Source organism: Oncorhynchus keta, chromosome 8, assembly GCF_023373465.1.
Source record: "Oncorhynchus keta strain PuntledgeMale-10-30-2019 chromosome 8, Oket_V2, whole genome shotgun sequence".
In the NCBI taxonomy this organism is placed as follows: domain Eukaryota; kingdom Metazoa; phylum Chordata; class Actinopteri; order Salmoniformes; family Salmonidae; genus Oncorhynchus; species Oncorhynchus keta.
Window position 1 is genome coordinate 25,374,473 of NC_068428.1, and position 27,629 is coordinate 25,402,101.

The window sequence follows — 27,629 nt, forward strand, 5'->3', positions numbered from 1 at the left end:
TTATTGGGACACCCAAGCAGGTCACCGGAACAACATCTCCACCCTGCTGATCCTCAACACTGGGGCCCCACAAGGGTGCGTTCTCAGCCCTCTCCTGTACTCCCTGTTCAACCACGACTGCGTGGCCATGCACGCCTCCAACTCAATCATCAAGTTTGCAGACGACAATACAGTGGTAGGCTTGATTACCAACAACGACGAGACGGCCTACAGGGAGGGCCCTCGGAGTGTGGTGTCAGGAAAATAACCTCACACTCAACGTCTACAAAATAGAGAAGATCGTGGACTTCAGGAAACAGAGGGAGCACCCCCCTATCCACATCGACGGGACAGTAGTGGAGAGGGTAGAAAGTTTTAAGTTCCTCGGCGTACACATCATGGACAAACTGATATGGTCCAACCACACGGACAGTGTGGTGAAGAAGGCGCAGCAGCGCCTCTTCAACCTCAGGAGGCTGAAGAAATTCAGCTTGTCACCAAAAACACTCAAACTTTTACAGATGCACAATCGAGAGCATCCTGTCGGGCTGTATCACCGCCTGGTACACCCATAACCGTAAGGCACTCCAGAGGGTAGTGAGGTCTCCACAACGCATCACCGGGTGCAAACTACCTGTCCTCCAGGACACCTACACCACCCGATGTCACAAGAAGGCCAAAAATATCATCAAGGACAACAACCACCCGAGCCACTGCCTGTTCACCCCGCTATCATCCAGAAGGCGAGGTCAGTACAGGTGCATCAAAGCGGGGGCCGAGAAGACTGAAAAACAGCTTCTATCTCAAGGCCATCAGACTGTTAAACAGCCATCGCTAACATTGAGTGGCTGCTGCCAACATACTGACTTAACTCCAGCCACTGGAAAAATAAAATAAATGTATCACTAGGCACTTTAAACAATGCCACTTTATATAATGTTTACATACCCTACACTACTCATCTCATATGTATTTGCTGTACACTATACCACCTACTGCATCTTGCCATCTTGATGTAATGCATCACTAGCCACGTTAAACAATGCCACTTTATATAATGTTTAGATACCCTACATCACTCATTCATATATTTTTTTATGTACATATTCTTATTCATTCCTTTACACTTGTGTGTGTATAAGGTAATTGTTGTGAAATTGTTAGGCTAGATTACTCGTTGGATATTACTGCATTGTCGGAACTAGAAGCACAAGCATTTCGCTACACTTGCATTAACATCTGCTAACCATGTGTATGTGACATAAAATTTGATTTGATCTGGGAAGCTAAAAAGGCTAGCTAGCTTGCTATGTTTTTAGCCAGGCTGCCAGCTAGCAAGGTAAGGTGACTCTACTACTAGCAAGGTAAGGTGACTCTACTACTAGCAAGGTAAGGTGACTACTACTAGCAAGGTAAGGTGACTCTTCTTTGCTTTCACAAAATGAAAAGACAAAATAAAAACGTTGGTTTCTCTCCCATGTGACCCCCTGGGATAACATGTTACCAAAAGGTATCTGCTAATCCAAAAATCCCACATGCACGCACACACGTAGATCAACGGCGTGAAGCTTGTCATAACCTTAACAGATTAGAGCTAGGCCTGTCTTTCAATGGCTATGAGTAGCGTGTGTGTTTGTTTGAGTGATTGTTTCCAATCTGGCCTGGAGAGTACTGGGCACCCTCAGTGAGAGCGGAGACTGACCTATCTGATCAGTGGAATATCAATGCAGCTCAGGATAGGACGGCTGTGTGTACCCACTCACAACACTACCAGCCATTAATACCACAGGTGCAGAGAGAGAGACAGAGGGAAAAAGAGAGTGAACAGAGAGAGAGAGAGAGAGCACAAAGAGAGAAAGAGAGCAGAGAGGGCCGGCATAGACAAACTAGCATTCTGGACTCACATATGAAGCTTGCTTGTCTTGAGTTATATACAGTTGAAGTCGGAAGTTTACATACACTTAAGTTGGAGTCATTAAAACTCATATTTCAACCACTCCACAAAACTCTTGTTAACAAACTATAGTTTCGGCAAGTCGGTTAGGACATCTACTTTGTGCATGACACAAGTAATTTTTCCAATAATTGTTTACAGACAGATTATTTCACTTATAACTCACCCGTATCACAATTCCAGTGGGTCAGGAGTTTACATACACTAAGTTGACTGTACAGATGTACCTGTGGATGTATTTCAAGGCCTACCTTCACACTCAGTGTCTGTTAGCTTGACATCATGAGAAAATCAAAAGAAATCAGCCAAGACCTCAGAATGAAATTGTAGACCTTCACAAGTCTGGTTCATCCTTGGGAGCAATTTCCAAACGCCTGAAGGTACCACATTCATCCGTACAAACAATAGTACGCAAGTATATACACCATGGGACCACGCAGCCGCCATACCGCTCAGGAAGGAGATGCGTTCTGTCTCCTAGTGATGAACATACTTTGGTGCGAGAATTGCAAATCAATCCCAGAACAACAGCACAGGACCTTGTGAAGATGCTAGAGGAAACAGGTACAAAAATATCTATATCCACTATAAAATTTGTTCTATATCGCCATAACATGAAAGGCCGCTCATCAAGGAAGAAGCCACTGCTCCAAACCTGCCATAAAAAAGCCATACTACGGTTTGCAACTGCACATGGGGACAAAGATCTGTCATGTTCGTCGTAAAGATCAGACCAAGGCGCAGCATGGTATGCGTACATTCTTATTTATTAAAAGAATGAACACTGAACAGAATGAACCGTGACGCTATACAAACAAGTGCTGACAGGCAACTACACATAGACAAGATCCCACAAACACCAAAGGGAAATAGCTACCTAAATATGATCCCCAATCAGAGACAACGATAAACAGCTGTCTCTGATTAGGAACCATATCAGGCCAACATAAATATACAAAAACCACTAGACCTACAAAACCCCTAGACAATACAAAAATCCTAGACAATACAAAACTAGCGTACCCACCCGAGTCACACCCTGACCTAACCAAAATATAAAGAAAACAGAGATATCTCAGGTCAGGGCGTGACAAGATCGTACTTTTTAGAGAAATGTCCTCTGGTCTGATGAAACAAAAATAGAACTCTTTGGCCATAATGACCATCGTTATATTTGGATGAAAAAGGGGGAGGCTTGCAAGCCGAAGAACATCATCCCAACCGTAAAGCACGTGGGTGGCAGCATCATGTTGCGGTGGTGCTTTGCTGCAGGAGGGACTGGTGCACTTCACAAAATAGATGGCATTATGAGGAAGGAACATTTTTTGGAAATATTGAAGCAACATATCAAGACATCTGTCAGGAAGTTAAAGCTTGGTCACAAATGGGTCTTCCAAATGGACAATTACCCCAAACATACCTCCAAAGTTGTGGCAAAATGGCTTAAGGACAACAAAGTCAAGGTATTGGAGTGGCCATCACAAAGCCCTGACCTCAATCCCATTGAAAATGTCTGGGCAGAACTTAAAAAGCGTGTGCGAGCAAGGAGGCCTACTACCTGACTCAGTTACACCAGCTCTGTCAGGAGTAATGGGCCAAAATTCACTCAACTTATTGTGGGCATCTTGTGGAAGGCTACCCGAAACGTTTGACCCAAGTTAAACAATTTTAAGGCAATGCTACCAAATACTCATTGAGTGTATGTAAACTTCTGACCCACTGGGAAGCTGAAATAAATAATTATCTCTACTATAATTCTGACATTTCACATTTTTAAAATAAAGTGGTGATCCTAACTGACCTAAGACAGGGAATTTTTACTACAAGTAAATGTCAGGAATTGTGAAAAACTGAGTTTAAATGTATTTGGCCAAGGTGTATGTAAACTTCTGACTTCAACTGTAGGTTTCTGGGGTATACTCAACTTTTACATTCTTGGAGGGATTGATAGTCATTACATCATTACTTTTCACAGAACGCTCTCTATTTATTTAATGGCCATGACATATTGTATTTATCTCTCTCCCAAATGTATAGGAGTTCAATTAGTATCAGCTGTATGTTGTTCTGTGTTTATGTGTTACGCATGTTTCTCTTTGTCCTCATTCTTGTACTGCTGACGACATGGTATGTTGTTTTGGCTCCTGGCTATTCTATTGTAGAGTAGATTCAATCTTGGATACTCTATACCAGTGGTATTAAACTCTTACCCTACGAGGTCTGGAGCCTTCTGGTTGTCTGTTTTACCTGATCATTAATTGGACGCACCCTAAATCTGTCCCTGCTTAGAGGGGAACAATGAAAAAACGCAGTGGAACTGGCTTCAAGGTCAAGAGTTGAATTTGAGGGCTCTGGTAAAGGAAGCAGTAATACAGTATTGACTGTCTCAATAAAGGACATTTTTTTTGTCTGGCAAAATGACACCTATTATCTGGACTGGAGGTGATGGGAAAGGAACAAGATTACACCACAGGGTCCTCACACACACACACACGCATTGCACGCGCACACACTGTTGCGTATTAGCAGAGGCTGTATATAATAAGTGTGCTCTGAGTCAACAGGCTGTGCCTCCTCTCCTCATTAGCATGCTGACCCTACTGTTTGGGAGATTACAGGTGGGGCACAGTGAGGGGTGTCCTGTCCTGTAGTGTGGGAAGGGTAGGGTGGAACAGGGGGGTGGGCATTAGTGACACAACACCTCAGCAGGGTGAAGGGTGGTGGTGGTGCTTCTAGAGATATCATCATGGTTCCTGCAACACAACCTGATTTTTTTAGGAAAATAATGGGTTGGCACATGCACACACACACACACACACACATACCATCCCAATCCCTCCCAGTTCCACCATTCCACAGCTTTAGCCAGGCAGGTTAGCCCAGGGCCAGGGCCTAGCCCGGGGTTTAGGGGCTGGGTCAGTGGTGAATGATCCCCTGGGTTGAAGGGAACAAAGCTGGGGTTGTGCTTCCCTTGTTTTATGTGTTTACACTGTAAGCAGGATACTGTTGAGCAGCTGCTGCTTGTCCCAGGCTTGTGAAAGACATTCTCCCTCCACAGCCTAGCCTCTGTGGTCTGTGCGGATTAGGCTGATTTATGTGTACGATGGAGAGAACGAGGGAATTGAGGAATGGAGGAATGACCACCACCTACAGGAATAATACACCGCCCATGTAATCCTCAGTGAGCCTCTGATCACATTTCACTATATAGAGTTGGGAGTTACTGAGCCCAGGGGCTCTTCCTAGTGTCGGAATGTTGCAGGTAGGTTGTCATTGTCCATTCCACAGAATGGAGAAGTCGTGACTGGTCCTCTCTCTTCTCTTACAGCCTCGGATGGAATACACCGCCCATGTAATCCTCAGTGAGCCTCTGATCACATTTCACTATATAGAGTTGGGAGTTACTGAGCCCAGGGGCTCTTCCTAGTGTCAGAATGTTGCAGGTAGGTTGTCATTGTCCATTCCACAGAATGGAGAAGTCGTGACTGGTCCTCTCTCTTCTCTTACAGCCTCGGATGGTTGTGTCAGTGTATTACACAAGGCAGGAAAGGCACAGATCGTAGCATCTCCTTACTCCCCCACCCTCTCTCTTTCTTCTTTGCCTCTTTTTCAATTTCAATTTTCAATTAGCTTCATTGCTATCGCTGTCTTTCTCTCTCTCTCTCTCCCTCTCTCTCTCTCTCTCTCTCTCTCTCTCTCTCTTTCTCTCTCTCTCTCTCTCTTTCTCTCTCTCTCTCTCTCTCTCTCTCTCTCTCTTTCTCTCTCTCTCTCTCTCTCTCTCTCTCTCTCTCTCTCTCTCTCTCTCTCTCCTCTCTTTCTCTCTCTCTCTCTCTCTCTCTCTCTCTCTCTCTCTCTCTCTCTCTCTCTCTCTCTCTCTCTCTCTCTCTTTCTCTCTCTCTCCCTCTCTCTCTCTCTCTCACTCGCTCAGGCTGTTCTGAAATCTGTCACGAGACTGCAGGCAGCTGTTGCTGTTCAGCAGACATGCTGCTCTCTCTGGGAATGTGCTTCTGGCAGCACAGAGACATACTGAGACAAAGTCAAGACTTCTTCATTACAGTAGTTGCCTGGTAGAGCAAAACAAACACCTAATCATCCATTCAACACTATGTAGAATCCAGAGATGTATGCCAGCTGCTACATTATTATTTTTTGTAGAATTTAAAATTGTATGCAACATCATTTGGATTCATTTGTAACTCTATGAAGTCTAACTCTATCGTTTTTACCCATATTGATAACTAAATCATCATTATACAGATCAATTGTATTTTATTTTCATAATTCCACTATCCTATATAAAACAGTGTACATGTGTTTTATAATGGCATGTAGTTACACATATATTATAATGTAGTGGACAGGTTTGTAGTTTTTTCCACTGTTATTGCTATGGTGCAGTGGGCCGCCATAAATTATACACAATGTGTAGGCTATTCTATTTGACATGCTTTTGTCTTTGTTTGTTAATTGGAGACTATTCCTGCGGTTTATCACTATTACGAATAGGTCACGGTATACGTCACGCCTCCCAAAAATATTTTTCCCATGCGCTGTTGTTTTTGATACAATTGTGTGGAGAATCGCTTTGTTCTCCTAAACCTATTCAACCCTGTGGAGAAAGTATTGGTGGAAAAGCAACAGGATACGCGGATAGTAGCCTAATAAAGGGTTAGATGTCCGTCTGGCAACTTTCCACAACCTTTACCAAAGTTTAAGAAACAGACTATTAGACTATATTGGTGTAAGATTTCCTTTGGTATGTTAGTGCAGAGATGACTGACACCAACCAGACCAGAGGACTTTTTGTTGTGTAAATGTTTTTGCTGGGAGGAGTGAACTAGAGAGGGGAGCTCACTGCTGTTAGAGGGGGGAGCGTGGATAATTACAGACAAGGACTGCGCTTCGGGCGTTTTCTCCTTCTTTGTTGTTAATGGGAGTATTTCTCAAAGTTCGCGACTGAATTTTTATTCGTATTGATTTGGCTTTTTCTTTTCTAATACAGATAAATAGTGTCGAATTAGGTGTCTGTCTTCGTGCCAAATGTCCCCCGCTGTAAATGTTGGTTTATGCCAGAAGCGCACCGGCAGCAAGCTGCGGAGAGCTCAACCAATTAACTTTTCAGATGAAAACCCTGCACTGTAACGTCAGCTTCAATTGAGTTTACTGCGATTTGTGCGTGTTATTGCAATATGTGCTGACACATATTCAACTTGCCTCTGAGTTTTAGTGCACTTGTTGCACTTCCCAAGCATGTCTGAAGGCATTTGGAGATTGTTCACTCCCTCAGTATATTTTGTGCCAAGGAATGCTGAATGATTTTAAGGCTGAGACGGGGACAACTTTCTCAAGAAGAGGTGTCCGTCAGTAGTCAGACAATTGCGTATGGTCACGGATCAAAACATTGCGCCAACGGCAATACTTCATAACCATAGACATTATGGAGGGCCAATGCGACCAGGCAGGCGCCTCGGTAGAACCCGACGCGGACATAGCAGTGTGTGACAGTTTCTCCCTACTTGAACCCGAGGCGGACGGCGCAGTCTCTGACAGTTTCTCCCAACTATGGACAGACGTGATGGGGATGCTTGTAAGTTTGTGGGCCGGTTTGGGGGAGGGGAGACAGGAAGGTAACAACCAACTGAGAAAAGCTTTTAACTGTGTCCCTCCTAGGGAGACCCACGTTGCTCATTTAGTGGTTGTGTATTGATACTTGTTAACATGTAAATCACGTCCCAAAACAACAACGCAAGGTAAGCTGGTCTATTTCTCAAAGCGACAAGCGCAAAGTTTACATTCCATCCTCGGTGCCCAAAATATGGGTTTGGCATTCGGGTCATTTCCCTTCTTCAACCTGTTCCCGATGAGCTTTGTTTTTGAGGTGATCCCATTTCAAAGCAACCTGGAATCCAGTGAAAATGGTATGTTGCTCTTGAGTTTAAAAATGACCTGTTTGTGTGCTATCTTCCTAGTCTGGTGCACTTGAGCTGCGAAAATGGAATTGTGCTTGTCTGTTGTTTCAGACAGAGGTAACAAGTAGCCTCCATTACAATTCGTTGATTAAACTTCATTGTTGTGTTGGTTACATTGTTACAACATTGTAACTGCTCATGTTGTTTTAGGAGAGTTGAGCTCCTGTGTGTTCTATGAGGGCCCCATGCCAAAACACTTGTTGTTGTGTTTTGTTGCTGTGCTGGAATGTTACTTTGGAAAGGTTATGATGGAAAAATTGTTGCAAATTGCATTGATTGAAATATTGTCAGTCCTGAAATGTGATGTTGTGTCGATGTGTGGCTACATTTTGTTCTCCATGTCATTTTCCCCCCAACCTTTAGCTTGTTAGTCCCTTATCAGTGCACACCTCCTAGCACCTTGAACACAACTGGCACTGGTTTGACAACAATATCACTTTGATATCCAGCAATTGGAGTTGAAGCCAAGGCCTCTGGATCCCCAGGGAGGCTTTCAATGTTGTATGCCAACATGGTCATCTTGATTGTACAGATGTGTGTGGGCCATCTGATCTGAGTGATCAATAGAGTTCATGTCTTTTTGCATGTGAATGGTGGGTCATTTGAAGATCAACGTGTTCATTTGGTCTGGACTGGTTCAGTAGATGAATGGAGTGTGAATGGGCCTAATACCGAGGACAGAGACAGAGGTGTGTGTGTGTGTGTGCGTGCGGGCCCGTGTGTGTGTGAGAAACGGAGATGAGTGTCCTAGCCTTTGACTCTGGGTGGGAGACCTGGGACTCCAGCCATGCAATTTAACCAGATTTATTACACTGGATGCAAATGTATATCAGTGCTCTCATCTTTAACGCCTTTCCTCTGCTTGCAGCTGGAACACAAACACACACACACACACACACACTAGACAAGTGTGACACCTCCTTCATAGGTGACAGCAAGCCTTTCACACATCCTCCTCCATCACAGATACCTGAGACTGGGTCTTTTGGTCTGAAGGATGTTTTGTTACCAGTAATATCATTATGATGTCACAGGAGAGAGACACGACTCTGATTTCATGTCCCTCATATTGGCATCTGGTCACTACTCAGGTTTTTGAGTAAGGTAAACAGAATTTGTTAATGGAAGAGAGCATTTTCTTCCACTAGGCTTGGGCTTAAATCGCAACACCGTGCTATACTCCTGCCCCGTGGCACTCACATCTGTAGCCATGAAGTGCTTTAAAAGGCTGTTCATGGCTCACATCAACACCATCATCCCAGAAACCCTGGACCCACTCCAATTCGCATACCACCCCAACAGATCCACAGAGGAAGCAATCTCCATTGCATTCCACACTGCCCTTTCCCAACTGGACAAAAGGAGTGCCTACGTGAGAATGCTGCTCATTGACTACAGCTCAGCATTCAACACCATAGTGCCCTCCAAGCTCATCACTATGCAAAGGAACCTGAGACTGAACACCTCCCTCTGTAACTGGATCCTGGACTTCCTGACGGGCCGCCCCCAGGTGGTGAGGGTAGGCAACAACACATCCGCTACTCTGACCTTCAACATGCAGGCCCCTCAGAGGTGTGTGCTTAGTCCCCTTCTGTACTTCCTGTTCACCCACGACTGTGTGGTTGCGCATGACTACAACACCATCATTAAGATTGCGACAACACGGCGGTGGTAGGCCTGATCACCGACGACGATGAGACAGTCTATAGGGAGGAGGTCAGTGACCTGGCAGTGTGGTGCCTGGACAACAACCTCTCCCTCAACGTGAGCAAGTCAAAGGAGCTGATCATGGACTACAGGAAAAAGAGGACTGAGCACACCCCCATTCACATTGACTGGGTTATAGTGGAGAAGGTTGAGAGCTTCAAGTTCCTTGGTGTACACTTTACTAAGGTCCAAACACACCAACACAGTTGTGAGGAGGGAACAACTATGCCTATTCCCCCTCAGGAGCCTGAAAAGATTTGACATGGGTCCTCAGATCCTCAAAAAGTTTTACAGCTGCACCATCGAGAGCATCCTGAGTGGTTTCATCACCGCTTGGTATGGCAATTGCTCAGCATCTGACCACAAGGCGCTACAGAGGGTCGTGCGTATGGCCCAGTACATCAATGGGGCCAAGCTTTATGCCATCCAGGACCTCTATAACATGCAGTGTCAGAGGAAGTCATAGACTGTTCTCTCTGCTACCACATGGCAAGCAGTACCGGAGTGCCAAGTCTAGGACCAAAAGGCTCCTGAACAGCTTCTACCCCCAAGCCATAAGACTGCTGAACAGTTAATCAAATGTCTACCAGGACTATTTACATTGACCCCCTTATTTTATTCTTATTTCTTATTTGTTTTTGCACTGATTATTTTGCACATGCTTGATATACACTCACTGGACTCTAGGGCTTTCCTCATTCAGTTGACTGGTCGATTGTTTGGTCAATAGGCTGTTGGTCGACCAAATATTTTTTAGTTGAGGAGTGGCAAATATACATTACCGTTCAAAAGTTTGGTGTCACATAGAAATGTCCTTGTTTTTGAAAGAAAAGCAACTTTTTTGTAAATTGAAATAACATTACATTTTTATGGAATTTTCTACATAGGCATACAGAGGCTCGTTATCAGCAACCATCACTCCTGTTTTCCAATGGTACGCTGTTTTAGCTAATTTTATCATTTTAAAAGGTGAATTGATCATTAGAAAACCCTTTTGCAATTATGTTAGCACAGCTGAAAACTGTTGTTCTGATTAATGAAGCAATAAAACTGTCTTTCTTTAGACTAGTTGAGTATCTGGAGCATTAGCATTTGTGGGTTCACTTATAGGCTCAAAATGGCCAGAAACAAAGACCTTTCTTCTGAAACTCTTCACTTGGTAAATAACCCCTTGTATATAGCCTCGTTATTGTTATTCAAATCAAATCCAACTTTATTTGTCACATGTGCCTAATAAAATAAGTGTAGACTTTACCGTGAAATGCTTACTTACAAGCCCTTAACCAACAGTGCAGTTCAAGAAAGAGAAAATATTTACCAAATAAATGTAAGTTAAAAAATTATAAAAAGTTACACAATAAAATAACAATAATGAGACTATATGCAGGGGTACCGGTACCGAGTCAATGTGCGGGTGTACAGGGTGGTCCTTCTGTAGCACAGTTGGTAGAGCATGGCGCTTGTAACGCCAGGGTAGTGGGTTTGATTCCCGGGACCACCCATATGTAGAATGTATGCACACATGACTGTAAGTCGCTTTGGATAAAAGCGTCTGCTAAATGGCATATATTATTATTATTATTACAGGTTAGAGGTCATTTGTACATGTAGGTAGGGGTGTGTTACTGTTTTTCCTTTAGTTTATTTATCACATTTCTCTTTGCCTTGTTGAAATATAAAGTAATGACTGTGCTAAATCCCAGAAACCACGTTATGTCATTTCCTTTAGAAGTACAGGCTGTAAGTGACTGGAAATGGTTTGAATACTGCAGCACAGCTGCCAACACTCCACCTTATATCTGTGCTGTTTCAGTCAGTATTTCTGTAGAAGTAATCACAGGGCCAACAATATGGTCATTGTTCAATCCCCAGTGTTTATGAAACCTTTCCAATTCAAAGGCCTCAGCACAATAGATTCCCAATATTTTTGGCAACAAAATGGCCGTGCTATATTTAGTTTGTTATCAGTATGTAATGCTTTTCTATGGCCTTTGTCTCTGGGGCCCGACATGAGAATGCCCTTTTGAGTAAGCCTGTGCCTGAGCCTATTGAAACATCTGAACACTACTGTTACAGATTAGTAAAGCCATTTGGGGTGCAGCTTCTCAGTAACCAATGAATGTGAAGTCTACATACCAAGTTTTTTCTGACATGCACCTAATCTACCTAATTTGGTTGTATGACTACAGATGATGGAGGACCTTTATTTGAAAGGAAAAAACAAAAACTTGCGGACACTCGGGCCTCCATGGAATGAGTTTGACACCGCTGCACTACAAGTTTTATATTTCCTGCATTGCAGGAAAGTACTCCTGTAACAGGTTGATCAAATGAAGGTCCAACACCTGAAGTCCACCACTCTACTGTTGATTGTTTCACTACAGTTCGAACTACATCAGAGAGTCCTGGGTACAGAAGGTAATTCCCAGGGAGTGAATTGAAATTCCAGTTCAAGAATGAGTTCATTTAATTATAATGTATCGTAAACCTATTCATGGACGTGCAGTGACTAGGTGATTCATTGTTCATCATAGTTAACTCAAGCGTGGAGGTCTGTGGTCCTGTGTCATGCCTGTAGTGATATTGCTAGGAGCCCCTCTGCCTGAGGTTAAACCACCGCTAGGAATGTGTTTAATGAGAATACCTTTGTGAACCTGTCATTTATTTGTGGTTACAACAGGGTAAACATAGACCTAAGCCAATTAACAATCTGGGGCTTTGAAGGGATGAATAACTATTGCATTATGGGTGCATGAGCATCTCGGCTGTTTGAACAGGGTTTGTAGACTGGAGCCGACCCAACTCTGGTTCTTTGAAGAAATGAGGTTTCAGCAAGTCCTTAAATCGGATCTGACATTTTTTTGTAGGATGTGCATGTTATTATTCTTGTATCTAGCTTTCCATAAATAATGTTAAAAGGCAGCATGCCATGTATAACATTTCCACAGTGTTAGTGTGAATGGGTGGATATTTGGAAGTACCAGTCCTCAACCGCATAAACACAGTACACACCTTTAGTACCTCCCTCTGCAAATGTAGCAGTAAGTTCAAACAGTGATTTTGCTCTATTCCGCCGCGTCAGCTTCTAATTCAGGGGTGTCAAAGTCATTCCATGGAGGGCCTAGTGTCTGCTGGTTCAATAAAGACCTCGACAAGGTGAGGGGAGTTCCTTACTAATTAGTGACCTCATCAATCAAGTACGAAAACCCGTAGACACTCGGCCCTCCGTGGAATGAGTTCGACATGTACTCTAATTTGAGCACATATCTGGACAGCTGACAGTCCTCTTCTGTATTCCCTATCAGGTATTCTCAAATGGCTCTCATCCCAATCTGCATGGATGTCTGCCTCAAAGTTAAGTATCAGGAAGACATTTTGGTACATTTGAGGAAATAGTATATTTAAAGGTTTTCAGACCTCCGTACAGTATGAGTGGGTTCTGTCTCCCATCTCAAGGGCTTGTTGATACTTTCCTTCTACCCAGCCTTTGATATGTTTTATTAGTGAGCCTATTCAGCCCAAATGTATTTTGAAACTGTGTCTGTGACAACATATGGTCAAATTAAAAGAAACCTAAATTTGTTTAGAGTGTCTCCTCCTCCAATATAGCATTGTGTAGTTGCTGAGCTGTCCGCCTCTGTCTCACCATCCCTCTGTCCTAGCCCAGCCTTAGTAAAGCCACATCAACCCTGGTCCAACCTAGGTTTGCCACATTTGAGCCTAGGATGGCCAGCTCAGCTCAGATCTCCCCCTCCCAGTCAGGGGCCAGGCAGGGCTGGCAGGTGTTTCTCTCAGTGCTGTGGAGGATATCCTCAGGAAGCTCCTCTGGAGGGGGGTGGGCCTCAACTCTGCCTGGGCCTTCCTACAGCCTGGGCTGGGATGCTGGTGTAGGGGTGGGACAGGGGTAAGAGCAGGTGTGGAGGCCATTCTCCCCCACAGCTAAAGCCTGGAGGGAGGAGTGGAGTGAGGGATCGCTTACCCTCCGCTGCCTTTGTAGGGAGAAGTTGTTTGGGCACCGCCAGCCTGGTCAGTCTCTTGGGTTTGGAGTCAATGTGTTCTATGATTTAGGATGAAACATGAGCGAGGCGCTAATTCACTTACTCCTGTTTGTAATGAATCATGAAAATGATAGTGAGTGGGATAGTTTCTTTAACCGCCTCCCCAGTGTTCTGAACTGGTAACAAGTGTAACTGATCCTATCACTGTCTTTCTAGCGTTGCATCAGATACGTGATGGCCATTGTCATCTGTCACTATGCACTCCCCTAGAGGATGTCTAGCTAGTCACAAGGCAAGTCCTGACACTGACAAAAGCCTTTTGCACAGCGCGAACAGAACAGCATAACTCAATAAGCACGGAACCGGCCTCAGTATGAAAAGCAGCACTGTCTGGAATGTGTACCTAAAGCTAGGAGCAGAGCAAACACGTTAGCTAGAGCGAATGGTTTAGAGACCTCTGTAATGTCTTCTGACATGACAAATAAAAGCACTGGCTTTGAGAGAGAGAGAGAGAGAGAGGGAGAGAGAGAGAGAGCACCAAACTATCTTGCATGTGAAGGTGGACAACATCTGTAGCAGTGAAATGCTTTGAAAGGCTGGTCATGGCTCACATCAACACCATCATCCCAGACACCCTGGACCCACTCCAATTCGCATACCACCCCAACAGATCCATAGATGATGCAATCTCCATTGCACTCCACACTGCTCTTTCCCACCTGGACAAAAGGGGTGCGTGTTTAGTCCCCTCCTTTTACTCCCTGTTCATCCACAAATGCGTGGCTGTGCACGACTCCAACACTGCTCACGTCTCCAAGCAACATTAAGTTTGCAGACGACACGACGGTGGTATGCCTGATCACTGACGACAACGAGACAGCCTATAGGGAGGAGGCAAAAGACCTGGCAGTGTGGCGTTACAGAGGGTAGTGTGTACGCTCCAGTACATCACTGGGGCTGAGCTCCCTGCCATCCACAACCTTTATACCAGGCGGTGTCAGAGGAAGACCCTAAACATTTTCAAAACAGCTAAATGTTCCTGAACAGCTTTACCCCCAAAACATAAGACTGCTGAACTGTTAATCAATGGTCACCTGGACTATTTGCATTGACCCCCCTTTTTTGCACTGACATTGTTGCACTGGCTCTTGGACTGACACATTCTACACTGACACTCCAAAGCACACTCACTCACCCACACACTCACATACACTACACTCACTCACCCACACACTCACATACACTACACTCACTCACCCACACACTCACATACACTACACTCACTCACCCACACACTCACATACACTACACTCACTCACCCACACACTCACATACACTACACTCACTCACCCACACACTCACATACACTACACTCACTCACCCACACACTCACATACACTACACTCACTCACCCACACACTCACATACACTACACTCACTCACCCACACACTCACATACACTACACTCACTCACCCACACACTCACATACACTACACTCACTCACCCACACACTCACATACACTACACTCACTCACCCACACACTCACATACACTACACTCACTCACCCACACACTCACATACACTACACTCACTCACCCACACACTCACATACACTACACTCACTCACCCACACACTCACATACACTACACTCACTCACCCACACACTCACATACACTACACTCACTCACCCACACACTCACATACACTACACTCACTCACCCACACACTCACATACACTACACTCACTCACCCACACACTCACATACACTACACTCACTCACCCACACACTCACATACACTACACTCACTCACCCACACACTCACATACACTACACTCACTCACCCACACACTCACATACACTACACTCACTCACCCACACACTCACATACACTACACTCACTCACCCACACACTCACATACACTACACTCACTCACCCACACACTCACATACACTACACTCACTCACCCACACACTCACATACACTACACTCACTCACCCACACACTCACATACACTACACTCACTCACCCACACACTCACATACACTACACTCACTCACCCACACACTCACATACACTACACTCACTCACCCACACACTCACATACACTACACTCACTCACCCACACACTCACATACACTACACTCACTCACCCACACACTCACATACACTACACTCACTCACCCACACACTCACATACACTACACTCACTCACCCACACACTCACATACACTACACTCACTCACCCACACACTCACATACACTACACTCACTCACCCACACACTCACATACACTACACTCACTCACCCACACACTCACATACACTACACTCACTCACCCACACACTCACATACACTACACTCACTCACCCACACACTCACATACACTACACTCACTCACCCACACACTCACATACACTACACTCACTCACCCACACACTCACATACACTACACTCACTCACCCACACACTCACATACACTACACTCACTCACCCACACACTCACATACACTACACTCACACTCACTCACATACACTACACTCACTCACTCACTCACACACACACACACACACACACACACACACACACACACACACACACACACACACACACACACACACACTCACAAAACACACTCACAAAACACATACATATTAACGCCACACACACTCACACATAGACACACTTTCACACTCTTCACATATGCTGCTGCTGCTCTGTTCATTATCTCTCCTGATTGCCTAGTCACTTTTACCCCTACCTACATGTACATATTACCTAAAGTACTTCAACGACCCTGTACTCCTGCATATTGACTTAGAACCTGTACTCCTTGTATATAGCTATATAGTTATATATATATTTATTGTTATTTTATTGTGTTCGTATTTACATTAATATTTTACATTTTATTTTACTTTTTAACTCTGCATTGCTGGAAAAGGGCTCATAAGTAAGCATTTCACGGTAATGTCTGCAATTTGATTTGATTTGAACATCAATTAAAATCAAATAAATGTAGAGATTAGTACTGTAGCTAACTTGGCAGTTAGTTGTTAGCATGCGAGAGGACCCAAAAGGTCAGTGCACTGAGTTTAGCCCTGCATGCTGGCTATGGAATGTTTTAATAACTGACAGAAGGGTCTTGGTGTGCTATTTACAAAGGGGAAGTTATTTCAGCTGAGTGTACATTCTTGCTACTTTTGTTGTTTTCTTTGCCTCAGAAAGCACAGAAAGATCAGTTTGCTTGCTCATGAGGTATTTGTCCTCATAGACTACCACTGAGTGCTCTGGGAAATCAGGACCTTGAATCCATCCAGGATAAGTGTTGAATTGCAACACCCAGGAGATTCCCCTAGATTTCAATTCAAAGAACTGAACAGTAAAGGTTTGCAGCTCCGGCACAATGAGAGCACAGAGTTAATGTTTCAGCATGGCTGTTTAGATGGGATTGAAGGGCACAGAGTTAATGTTTCAGCATGGCTGTTTAGATGGGATTGAAGGGCACAGAGTTAATGTTTCAGCATGGCTGTTTAGATGGGATTGAAGGGCACAGAGTTAATGTTTCAGCATGGCTGTTGAGATGGGATTGAAGGGCACAGAGTTAATGTTTCAGCATGGCTGTTTAGATGGGATTGAAGGGCACAGAGTTAATGTTTCAGCATGGCTGTTTAGATGGGATTGAAGGGCACAGAGTTAATGTTTCAGCATGGCTGTTTAGATGGGATTGAAGGGCACAGAGTTAATGTTTCAGCATGGCTGTTGAGATGGGATTGAAGGGCACAGAGTGAGTTATGGTTTGCGTTTGAGCAGATTTTACTTAGAGCATACAAAGTCAATTGGCTGTTGAGTTACGGAGTGTGTTTTTGAAATGGATGTTTTGAGTGGATGGTTGCATCACCACACAGCTACTTACATCTGCCTGATAAGGAAGGTGTTTCTGGGTCAACATGGGGCATGACCTTGTAACGTTAAGGCCTATGACATGTAGAGAATAGCCATGCATTACTGTTCAGCAGTGGCCCAAGGATGTCTCCCAGATGCCATGGATAATACTGTTGCACCACCACCCCCTACCCTCCCAGTGTGGTCACAGTGAGAATGACAGGAATTCTATGGTTAATTAATTAGCTGAGCAGAGGTCAGCAGGACCCCATGTCACCCCCTACAGTTCCTCATGTCCTTATATGTTACTCACCCATGGGTCTAGATTCCAGTCTGAACACTCTCTCCTATACCTCTCTCTGTCAATGGAAAATAGAGAATATTCTCATGTGGAATCATGGACAGAAACCTCTAAACCTATGGCTGTTAGTCAGACATGTATTTCAAAGTATACTGCAGAATTATTCATATAAACAGTCCCTGTAAGCTTAGAGACAGTAAACCATGAGCCAAGTCATGTCAGTCCTCCCACTAGTGGTTTCGAATAACAAACTCCAGCCTCAAGAGTTTTTTACTGGAAAGCCTCACAGCATTCCCTCCAAGCCGTTGGTAAGAGCATTGTTCCGTAAAGTCTTGAAGTAAAGTGAGGAGATTGGACCTGCCCCTAAAGTGTTGGCACTGTGTTCTGAAGAGGTTCGGCTAAACCTGAAATTAGGAATGGTCAGTGAGGCGAGCAAGAACAGTCTTATCTCTCTCTCTCTGTCTCTGTCTCTCTCTCTCCTCTCTTTCTTTTCCTCTTTCTTTCCTCTCCTCTCTCTTACACCTTGGGTGTTGTCTTTTATATCCTGTTCTGACTGTGAACATGACCATTGAACGTGACTCAAGGCAGGGTGGTGCACTCTTGTATACACAGGGTGGGAGCCAAACAAAGTTTGGTCTATTGCATTATGGGTTTTCATCTCCATAAAACCGTTGTTGTTGTTGTTATTCCTTCCATTTTGTTTTAATTAAATACACACACATACATTAACATAATTTTTAGTGATGCACCGATATGACATTTTTAGCCGATACCAATATCCGATATTTTCCTTGCCCAAAAAAACGATACCGATACCGATAAGCATTCTAGTACAGTTAAATTGTTAACACACACGGACGCAGCGGTCTAAGGCACTGCATCTCAGTGCAAGAGGCGTCACTCCAGTCCCTGGTTCGAATCCAGGCTGTATCACAATCCTGCCATGATTGGGAGTCCCATAGGGCGAAACACAATTGGCCCAGTGTCGTCCGGGCCGTCATTTTAACTAAGAATTTGTTCTTAACTGACTCGCCTAGTTAAATAAAGGTTACACACACACACACACTGACCAAAAAGTTATTTTTTTGGCATTTGCGTATGTCCCCATTACCAGTAAAACTTCATCAACATCTATTTATTTCACTTACTTGCTGTGCTGTTTTGTTTTTAATATTTTCAGTCGTTTAATTCTCAATCAGGATTTCTATGGAACACCGTTTGGGTCTTTGACCTGTCAAATAACACTATTTGATGTGTCAAATAAGTTTGTTGACCAATCAGGACCTGAACATGACTGCAAATCACATAATAATTTAACGCGTTCATACATTTTTTACATAGTTATTACACATTGATAACACCATCACTCGTATTTCATATGTCACAACGATTCATCGATACGAATGCTATGATGCTGGTAAAGTTGTCTCGTGCACCTACAGAGCTGGTCATAAAAAAAGCTAGCTAGCTCATTGATGGAAACAATGTTCTTCCCTAAAAACATAGCAAAACGACATCTGTTTCAGTAGCTATATAGTTAGCAAGCTAACTATGTAGCTAGGTGTCATCTAAAATAACCCTCATTTATAAGACAATTCTTATTTGATTAATGGGTGTCGGACCTTTCTATGTGAAGCTCGCCACAGTAAGGATTAGCCACAATAGTGGACTTTGTGGTTAGCCTTCAAAATAAAAGTATGGCATAGTTCTACTAGTTGTATTCATTTGCATCACTGTCAATTACGTACTTTTATTTTGAAGGCAAACCGCAAATTCCACTATTGTGCCTAATCCTTATTGTGGCTAGATTCACATAAAACATAACCCGGTCCGGTCGATCCTCACTAGCCAGATGATGCTAGCTGACTGCTTATAACGGTAGCTTATAACGTTAACTGAAGTTCAGTTTCAATAGGCGAGCAACAAGTGGCAACCTAGCTAATATTTACTCACAAGGATTCCTAAATCATTGCTAAGAATAATGAAAAGGACTGCAGTTTCTACTGGTCATTGCTTTCAGGCTGGTTGTATTGGTGCTAGCTAGGTACCAAGCTAAAGCTAGCTACCCCAGAAGTTGGGGTCGAACAAATTATGCTTTATTACCAACGCGGTATTGTAAATATCGTTCGTGGCCGGTGTTTGCTTGTTTGCAGACTTTTTTGTACAGCTCTGACAGTGCTACTGTATCTTTTTTGACATGCAAAGACCCAAACGGCGTTCCATAGTATGTATGTCGTGAAGCTAATAGCAGTGTGCTATTACTGTGTAACTCTGGTAAAGCAACATCTGAAAAATAGCGCACTTGATAGTGTGTACCGGTGCTCAGTCGGCGAAAGCCAACATAACCCATGACAGAGAAAGGTTGATTGTCAAGGACAACGAATTCCATTATCTTGGCTTTAATGGATTTCGCCTTTGAGTTGTTGCTCTGAAATTTTCTTACTCTTTCAAATGACTGCTTGATCCACACAGCAGTGTGCTGTGTTGCACGTGTAGCGCAAAATTTTACATCGTTATAATTTGACATCGTTTGTTTTTACCCCATTTTTCTCCAATTGGTAGTAGTTATGGTCTTGTCTCATCACTGCAACTCCCGTGCGGACTCGGGAGAGTGCGTCCTCCAAAACACAAACCGCACTGCTTCTTGACACAATGCCCATCCAACCCGAAAGCCAGCCGCACCAATGTGTTGGAGGAAACACCTGGTCAGCGTGCACTGCGCCCAGCCCACCACAGGAGTTGCTAGTGCGCGATGAGACAAGGATATCCCTGCCAGCCAAACCCTCCCTACCCCAGACAACACATTGTGCGCCGCCCCATGGGCCTCCCGGTTGCAGCCGGCTGCGGTAGAGCCTGGACTCGAACCCAGAAACTCTGGTGGCACAGCTAGCACTGCAATGCAGTGTCTCCCCCACCCGGGAGGCCACTGACATTGGTTTTTAACATCAGTGTTAAACTACACATTGGGCCAATACCGACGTTGTCGTTTTTAGCTAATATCGTTCGATTCCGATTTGTTCACCGATATATATAGTGCTTCCCTAATCATTTTAGGATACTCAGATTTTCAACGGGTGGTTTAGCCTGCTAGCCTAACAGACACAGACCCCAGGGTTGTTGTTGTTCGGATAAAGCCTTCTCCATAGCCTCTGTGTTAGATAAAGGCTGTCTCCCCAACCTACAGATGTTTTACCCCCTCCAACCCCCAGCCACCCCCAGCCTCCCCATTCAATACCTCGTCACAAATCACCCCTGTCCACTGGCTCCATACCCCCTCAGTACCCCCCTCACAAATCACCCCTGTCCACTGGCTCCATACCCCCTCAGTACCCCCCTCACACTGCCATATGGACTATTGTTATCACATTCCTTCACTCCCACACACACACAAAATGCACACTCACTCTCACATACACAATCACTTACAATAAACAGACACATAGTCAATAAATCACTTCCATCTTTTTTTCTAACATATTTTTAAAATATTTTTTTACCTTAACTGACTTGCCTAGTTAAGTAAATAACCATTTATTTATTTAACTAGGTGGCCTAGGAACAGTGGGTTAACTGCCTTGCAGAACGACAGATTTTTACTTTGTCAGCTCGGGGATTCGATCTTGCAACCTTTCAGTTACTGGCCCAACGCTCTAAACACTAGGCCGTCCCTTGTCATCTTGTCATTGTCTCATTGACACATGTGCATACAAGCTGTCCGTTATGAAGTGGGCCCCCAGTCCGGCTCCCAGTCATTCTCCCAGTCAGGCTCCAATTCAGGCTCTTAGTCAGGCTCCCAGCTGTGTAGAGGCTGATTGATGGGCTACATGAGCTCATGGTAGGAGAGGAATCCCAGGTATGCTACACACACACCGGCCCCCCTGAGAGGAACACTGCAGTAAGGAAAGACCTAGCACTGCAACATCACTGTAACAACACTGTAACAACACTGCAACAGCACTGTAACAACACTGTAACAACACTGCAACAGCACTGTAACAACACTGCAACAGCACTGCAACAACACTGTAACAGCACTGCAACAACACTGTAACAGCACTGCAACAACACTGTAAAACACTAACAGCACTGTAACAACACTGTAACAACACAGCAACAGCACTGTAACAGCACTGTAACAACACTAACAGCACTGTAACAACACTGCAACAGCACTGTAATAACAGCACTGTAATAACACCGTAACAGCACTGCAACAGCACTGTAACAACACTGCAACAGCACTGTAACAACACTGCAACAGCACTGTAACAGCACTGCAACAGCACTGTAACAACACTGCAACAGCACTGTAACAACACTGCAACAGCACTGTAACAACACTGCAACAGCACTGTAATAACACTGCAACAGCACTGTAATAACACCGTAACAGAACTGTAACAGCACTGTAACAACACTGCAACAGCACTGTAACAACACTGCAACAGCACTGTAACAACACTGCAACAGCACTGTAACAACACTGCAACAGCACTGTAACAACACTGCAACAGCACTGTAACAACACTGTAACAGCACTGCAACAACACTGTAAAAACACTAACAGCACTGTAACAACACTGTAACAACACAGCAACAGCACTGTAACAGCACTGTAACAACACTAACAGCACTGTAACAACACTGCAACAGCACTGTAATAACACTGACAACAACATAATAAATCACATTGTAATGTTAAACTACAGCATAGGCCATTGGCTTTACCTCTGGGTCTGGAGCTTGGAGAGTTGAAGTATTACAGACAAACAGTGCTGACAGATGAGATGGAATCCATGCCTGCCTATACAGTATTCTAGGCATTTAACACATACAGCCTGCTGAACATCTGTACATTTAGTACACAAACTTATTTACACAAACTGGAGTTGTGACTAAGATGTTTACACAGACATGGACAGTTTGTTTTATAGACCCAGAAAGGTAATGAACTGTCACTAAATATCTGCCTGAGTTGTAATCAGGTGTTCTACATGGACAGCTACACTGACTGCAACCCTAGTATCTGGGTCTGTCTGTCACCCTCTTGGACATGGTTGTGCCATGTTTCTGGGGATTAGGCAGTACTGTAGCTAGTCTCTAATAAGAGTGTGCTTCTCTCTCTGAGTGAGGAATGTGGGGAGACACGTGTCTGCTCTCTGCCCAGAGAGTGAGAGAGTGCTTCCATAGGGAATCTCAGCCACCTCTAACCATATGTCACAGTCTGGACGTAGCTAGAGTTACGAAGAAGTATTCTATGGTGGGAGGAGGAGTGAGTGGAGGAAAATAAAGCTGAACAATCTGGATTTTTGAGAAAGGGGCCTCTGTCTGTCTAGAATGTATTTCAATATTCTGTTGTTAATGTGGAATGCATTACCGATGGGTGATGGTGGGATTCACTTCAGGTTTGTGTTTTTCCACAGTGTGGACTAGTTTGTTGTTTTCATCCTCAATGTTGTTTTGGAAAGCCCTCTCAGAAGAAGACCCTCTCTCTGCCTTCCCAGGGTGTGTGTGTGCACGTCTGCCCGGAGTTTGTGTGTGTGTGTGGCACACTGCCTCCACAGTACCCCATTCATCCCATGTTGGCACAGAGATACTGGGTCCTGTTTAGAGGACCACAGAGAGAGACAGAGACAAACTAAGACTGAGAGACCGTTCACTCCTCGCAGAGTGACTCAATGCATGCTGACCACTCACCAAACCAGGCACTGACTAGATCAACACTAATAAATATGGAACGATTGGCCATCACTGCAATGGTTGTCAACATACACAGCACCGAGTAGTTATGAGTCCAAGCACCATAGAGAGACGCTTCTCAAATCTTCTCAGTGAAAGATGTTTCCGTTGCTCTCCAACCCGTCAGTTAGTAGTACAGTTGCCCCTTCGCTAAGCCCCACCACAGAATATTGGGCAACCAATCGCAGCGCTCCAATATATAGCAACTGTCATTGAGTCTGACACCTTAGACAAGCTCACATTTTCAAACGCATGAAAGTCAATGAGCGCTATGGCAAAACTGTGAGTTTTCATCAAAAAGTAGCTAAATTGTTTAAAGGTTTACTTGCTACTGTGATTCCTGAAATGCAGAACCTGCATTTTGTTAATAAAAAATATATACTTTGGTTTATTTGCTAGCTCAGCTGGTTAGCTAGCTCTCAGTCTTACTGACCACAAAACGTTGCTAACGCTAGCTAGCCACTTAATATAACAGGTTTTCTTGAAATGTATGTTAGCTAGCTAAGTTATCTATATTATGAATACAACTATAATCTGCTGTCGACATCAGGATACGACTTGAGAGAACAAGTTAAAACCCAAAATGGTAAGTAGTAGATTTAACTGCATGACAGGCCATTCAGAGCCATCTAGTGCATAGCCACACTAATGACAGTCCACCACAACATACCCGACAGTCTCCTGATTAATAAGGGGTAGTCTGTGTTTAATTTGATTGTGTATTAAAAACACAGTTTGAGATCGTTGCGAGAGGTTTTCTCCAGTAGTTTGAATGGGGAATGGAGCTTCTTGGGAAAATGTTGTCCAAGGTTGCAACATTAACCTAGGGGGTGGGTCTTAGTGAAGGGTCGATGGCTATGACTCTCACTCATAACCTTGGAGTGGAAACACAACCCATACATGTATGTAATTCTCCTCTGGTTTCAATGTATAGCAATGCACTAGCAGGTTCTGCTTCTTTAGTATTGATTCTACAGTTCCTCTCTGAATCTTCAACCATGTGTTTTGGGGCTAGTGTATTCTGTTAAGTAAAGTCTTTGTTATTTAGAGTGTATGAGTGACTGGAACATACTTCCTCCTTCTACCCAAACACCGTCTTCTACACAAAGACAGGAACCCAGCACAGAGGTGACCCCCCGGCAGGAAGAGGGTGGTTGGGGTTGGGAGAATGTCATAGCCGGGGTTTAAAGGGCATCTCTGATCTGTGATTGTGTATGTTAACTGACCAAACCCAGGAAACACTCATGGTTGACTGCAATACATCCCCTCTAGCAGAGACACAAACACACTGTCCCAGACAATCTTCATCTCAACAGGAGCTTGTTTATAGGGCTTCATCTTCCACAAATCACACTGATGTACTTTCCTTCTCCTTTCTCCTTGTCCTTTCACAACAGGCCATAGCTAGTATAGGCCACAGAGCTAAAGGGTAAAGGGGCTGTAACCTCTAACCCCTCCCTCAGTAGCACAACTGTGTTAGCCAGTTAGCTAATAACTATAGTCCAGATTGGCAACCAGAGGAAGAAGTGGTGTGCGAGTGATTAGATTTGTGTGCCCCTGCCCACCGCCCTCCACACTGCACCACCTTCCTGCTAGTTGGTGCCTCTCACGCGCTCCTGATTACAAGCGTATGTGTAGCGGTTTTATTAGGCTGTGCTTCGCCCAGAGTGAGAGACAGATGGGGAGCTGAGGTTGTTAGTAGGTCCGTTTATCTCACCTGGGTACTGTACTGTGGAGGTGAATGCGGTCAGGGGAGTGTGGAGCTTACTGAAAGGATTGACTCAGCCAATGTTATTCCTCCAGACGAAGGCTTTGGTGTCATATTGGCTGCTCAGATTGAGTAATGAGTGTACTGGAAAATGTCTCGAGAACCTACATCTTTCCTCCATTCTACCATGTTCGAACATATGAGCTGCTTCTATTTTCTCCCTCGGAATCTCTCCCTCATTCTCAATGACTCTCTGTCTCTCTCTCTCTCTGTGTTGCGTAGGATGGTTCTCTAGGGAACATTGATGACCTGGCCCAGGAGTATTCTGAGTACTACAACACCTGCTTCAGTGACGTCAGCGACCGCATGGAGGAGCTACGCAAGAGACGTGTGTCCCAGGACCTCGACATGGTACGTCCCCACAAACACACTCATCACATACCGAGTACCTGATTGGCTGACCAATCATACTGTTGCATGTCCCCACAAACTCAAGGCCATCAATCCTGCTGCAATACAGTGGAACTGAGTCCCCACAAACCATCACCTACTACTGCAGCAGAGTATAACCAAGTCCTATCAAAACAGGCAACCCACCAGCTTAGATCAATACAATATCAGCTAAAGAGCTGTGGTAACCCACTTCTTCATGGCTCTACAATTTGTTGTTGAACTTATATAGAATACAACTATGCTGATTTTACTATTGTGAAGTGAGAGCCAAAATGCTTGAGGAAAATGTTAATTTTGTCAGATCTCCTTTTTATAATTCATAGTATCCTCAAACACGTCATTCTTCGATCAGTTTGATATCTTTACAGAGTGTGATTTCCCAATGTGAGCCAACAGCCTGGCAGCCAGACCGGGAGTTGGGGGAGGGAATTTTGGAGAGCAATCCAGTGAGTGTTTGTGTTTGTGACTGTGTTCTAAAACACTTAGTTTGCCCTCCTGCCTCCTGGTGCCTGAAAGTGCTTGGTTGTGTTTTGGAGCTTCTTGGGGTTCTCATTCACATGGATGTAGGGTAGTGGGGCATGGTACCTCTGGGTTGCCAAGTTACTGGCTGAGGTATTGAAGAATGCAGCTGCTCCTGGCAGAGAGTGCTGCTCTGAGTACCCCTGGGGTCTATGCTCCATACACACACACAACACAGAGAGCGATGGGGGGGGTTAGTGTTCATATGCTAGCTTTATTAACAGGCTATGATAACACTATTCAAAGTGATTGGTATCTGCTTAGAATCCTTGAAAACAGACAGTATCCGTTCAGTTCTGAATTCGCATTTCCAGAACTCCAAGTAGTAAACTGGACTGACCTCAGTTTATTCTACTCATCCTGAACATAAAAAGAAGTGAGCCAAATTTAAACAAATTAAGCTCAAACAAATCCAGCACTTACAAATATAGTAACTGCTATTTATTTAGTTTTATTCTGTAACAGAAGTCACAGGGACACATTTTGTGTTGAGCACAAAAACAGATAAATTAAGTGGGAAGAGAGTGACCATACCTACGCTAGAGACATATTTGTAGGACTCCTATTTCATTGACAAATTTTCACCGTTAATCTCCTCAGCTCTATCATAAAGTACTATCCAGTTATAAGCATAATAGAGTTTGAGCTAGATATTGATTAGAAAACGAGAGCCACATAGGAAATCCCCCAGGCTTTCAGCAGCCATGTGGTTTTGATTGATTTGAGAGGGGTCTCAATGAAAGATGGTATGGGTGATTTATGGAGGGCTCAGCTGTCCTGATTGATGTTGGCCAAAGATTATGTCTGCTCTGCTCTCAGAGCTTTCCAGTGAGGCAATCTCACATCCATCATTGAAGAGTCAGTGTCTGTCGTTTGAGAGAATCCATAGTTTTGTGTGTGTGTGTGTGTGTGTGTGTGTGTGTGTGTGTGTGTGTGTGTGTGTGTGTGTGTGTGTGTTTCGTGTGTGTGTGTTCGTATGTGTGTTTGTGTATACTGTATACACTGAGTATACCAGACTTTAAGGACACCTGCTCTTTCCATGACAAACTGACCAGGTAAATTCAGGTGAAAGCTATGATCCCTTATTGATGTCACTTTTTAAATCCACTTCAATCAGTGTAGATGAAGGTGAGTAGACCGGTTAAAGAAGGATTTTTAAGCCTTGAGACAATTGAGAAATGGATTGTTGTGTGCTATTCAGAGGGTGAATTGGTAAGACAAAAGATTGAAGTGCCTTTGAATGGAGTATGGTAGTAGGTGCCAGGCGCAACGGTTTGTGTCAAGAACTGCAACGCTGCTGGGTTTTTCACGCTCAACAGTTTCCCTTGTGTATCAAAGAATGGTCCACCCAAAGGACATCTAGCCAACTTGACACAATGGTGGGAAGCATTGGAGTCAACATGGGCCAGCATC

The 27,629-nt window shown here is 44.2% G+C and overlaps 1 protein-coding gene across 8 annotated transcripts in view; it reads left to right on the plus strand.

Annotated features, from left to right (window-relative positions):
- LOC118387048 (SAM and SH3 domain-containing protein 1-like) overlaps positions 1-27,629 on the plus strand; it is a 342,773-nt gene that overhangs the window by 222,575 nt on the left and 92,569 nt on the right. For 4 of the 8 annotated variants that reach the window (XM_052523873.1, XM_052523874.1, XM_035775159.2 and 1 more), the window contains exon 2: positions 25,527-25,655. In XM_052523873.1, coding sequence (XP_052379833.1) covers positions 25,527-25,655 — 129 coding nt within the window. Of the gene's footprint in view, positions 1-6,844; positions 7,521-7,663; positions 7,684-7,832; positions 7,852-23,763; positions 24,123-25,526; positions 25,656-27,629 lie in introns of those variants that run through there. The other 4 variants (XM_035775156.2, XM_035775160.2, XM_052523876.1 and 1 more) reach the window with 4 other exon arrangements.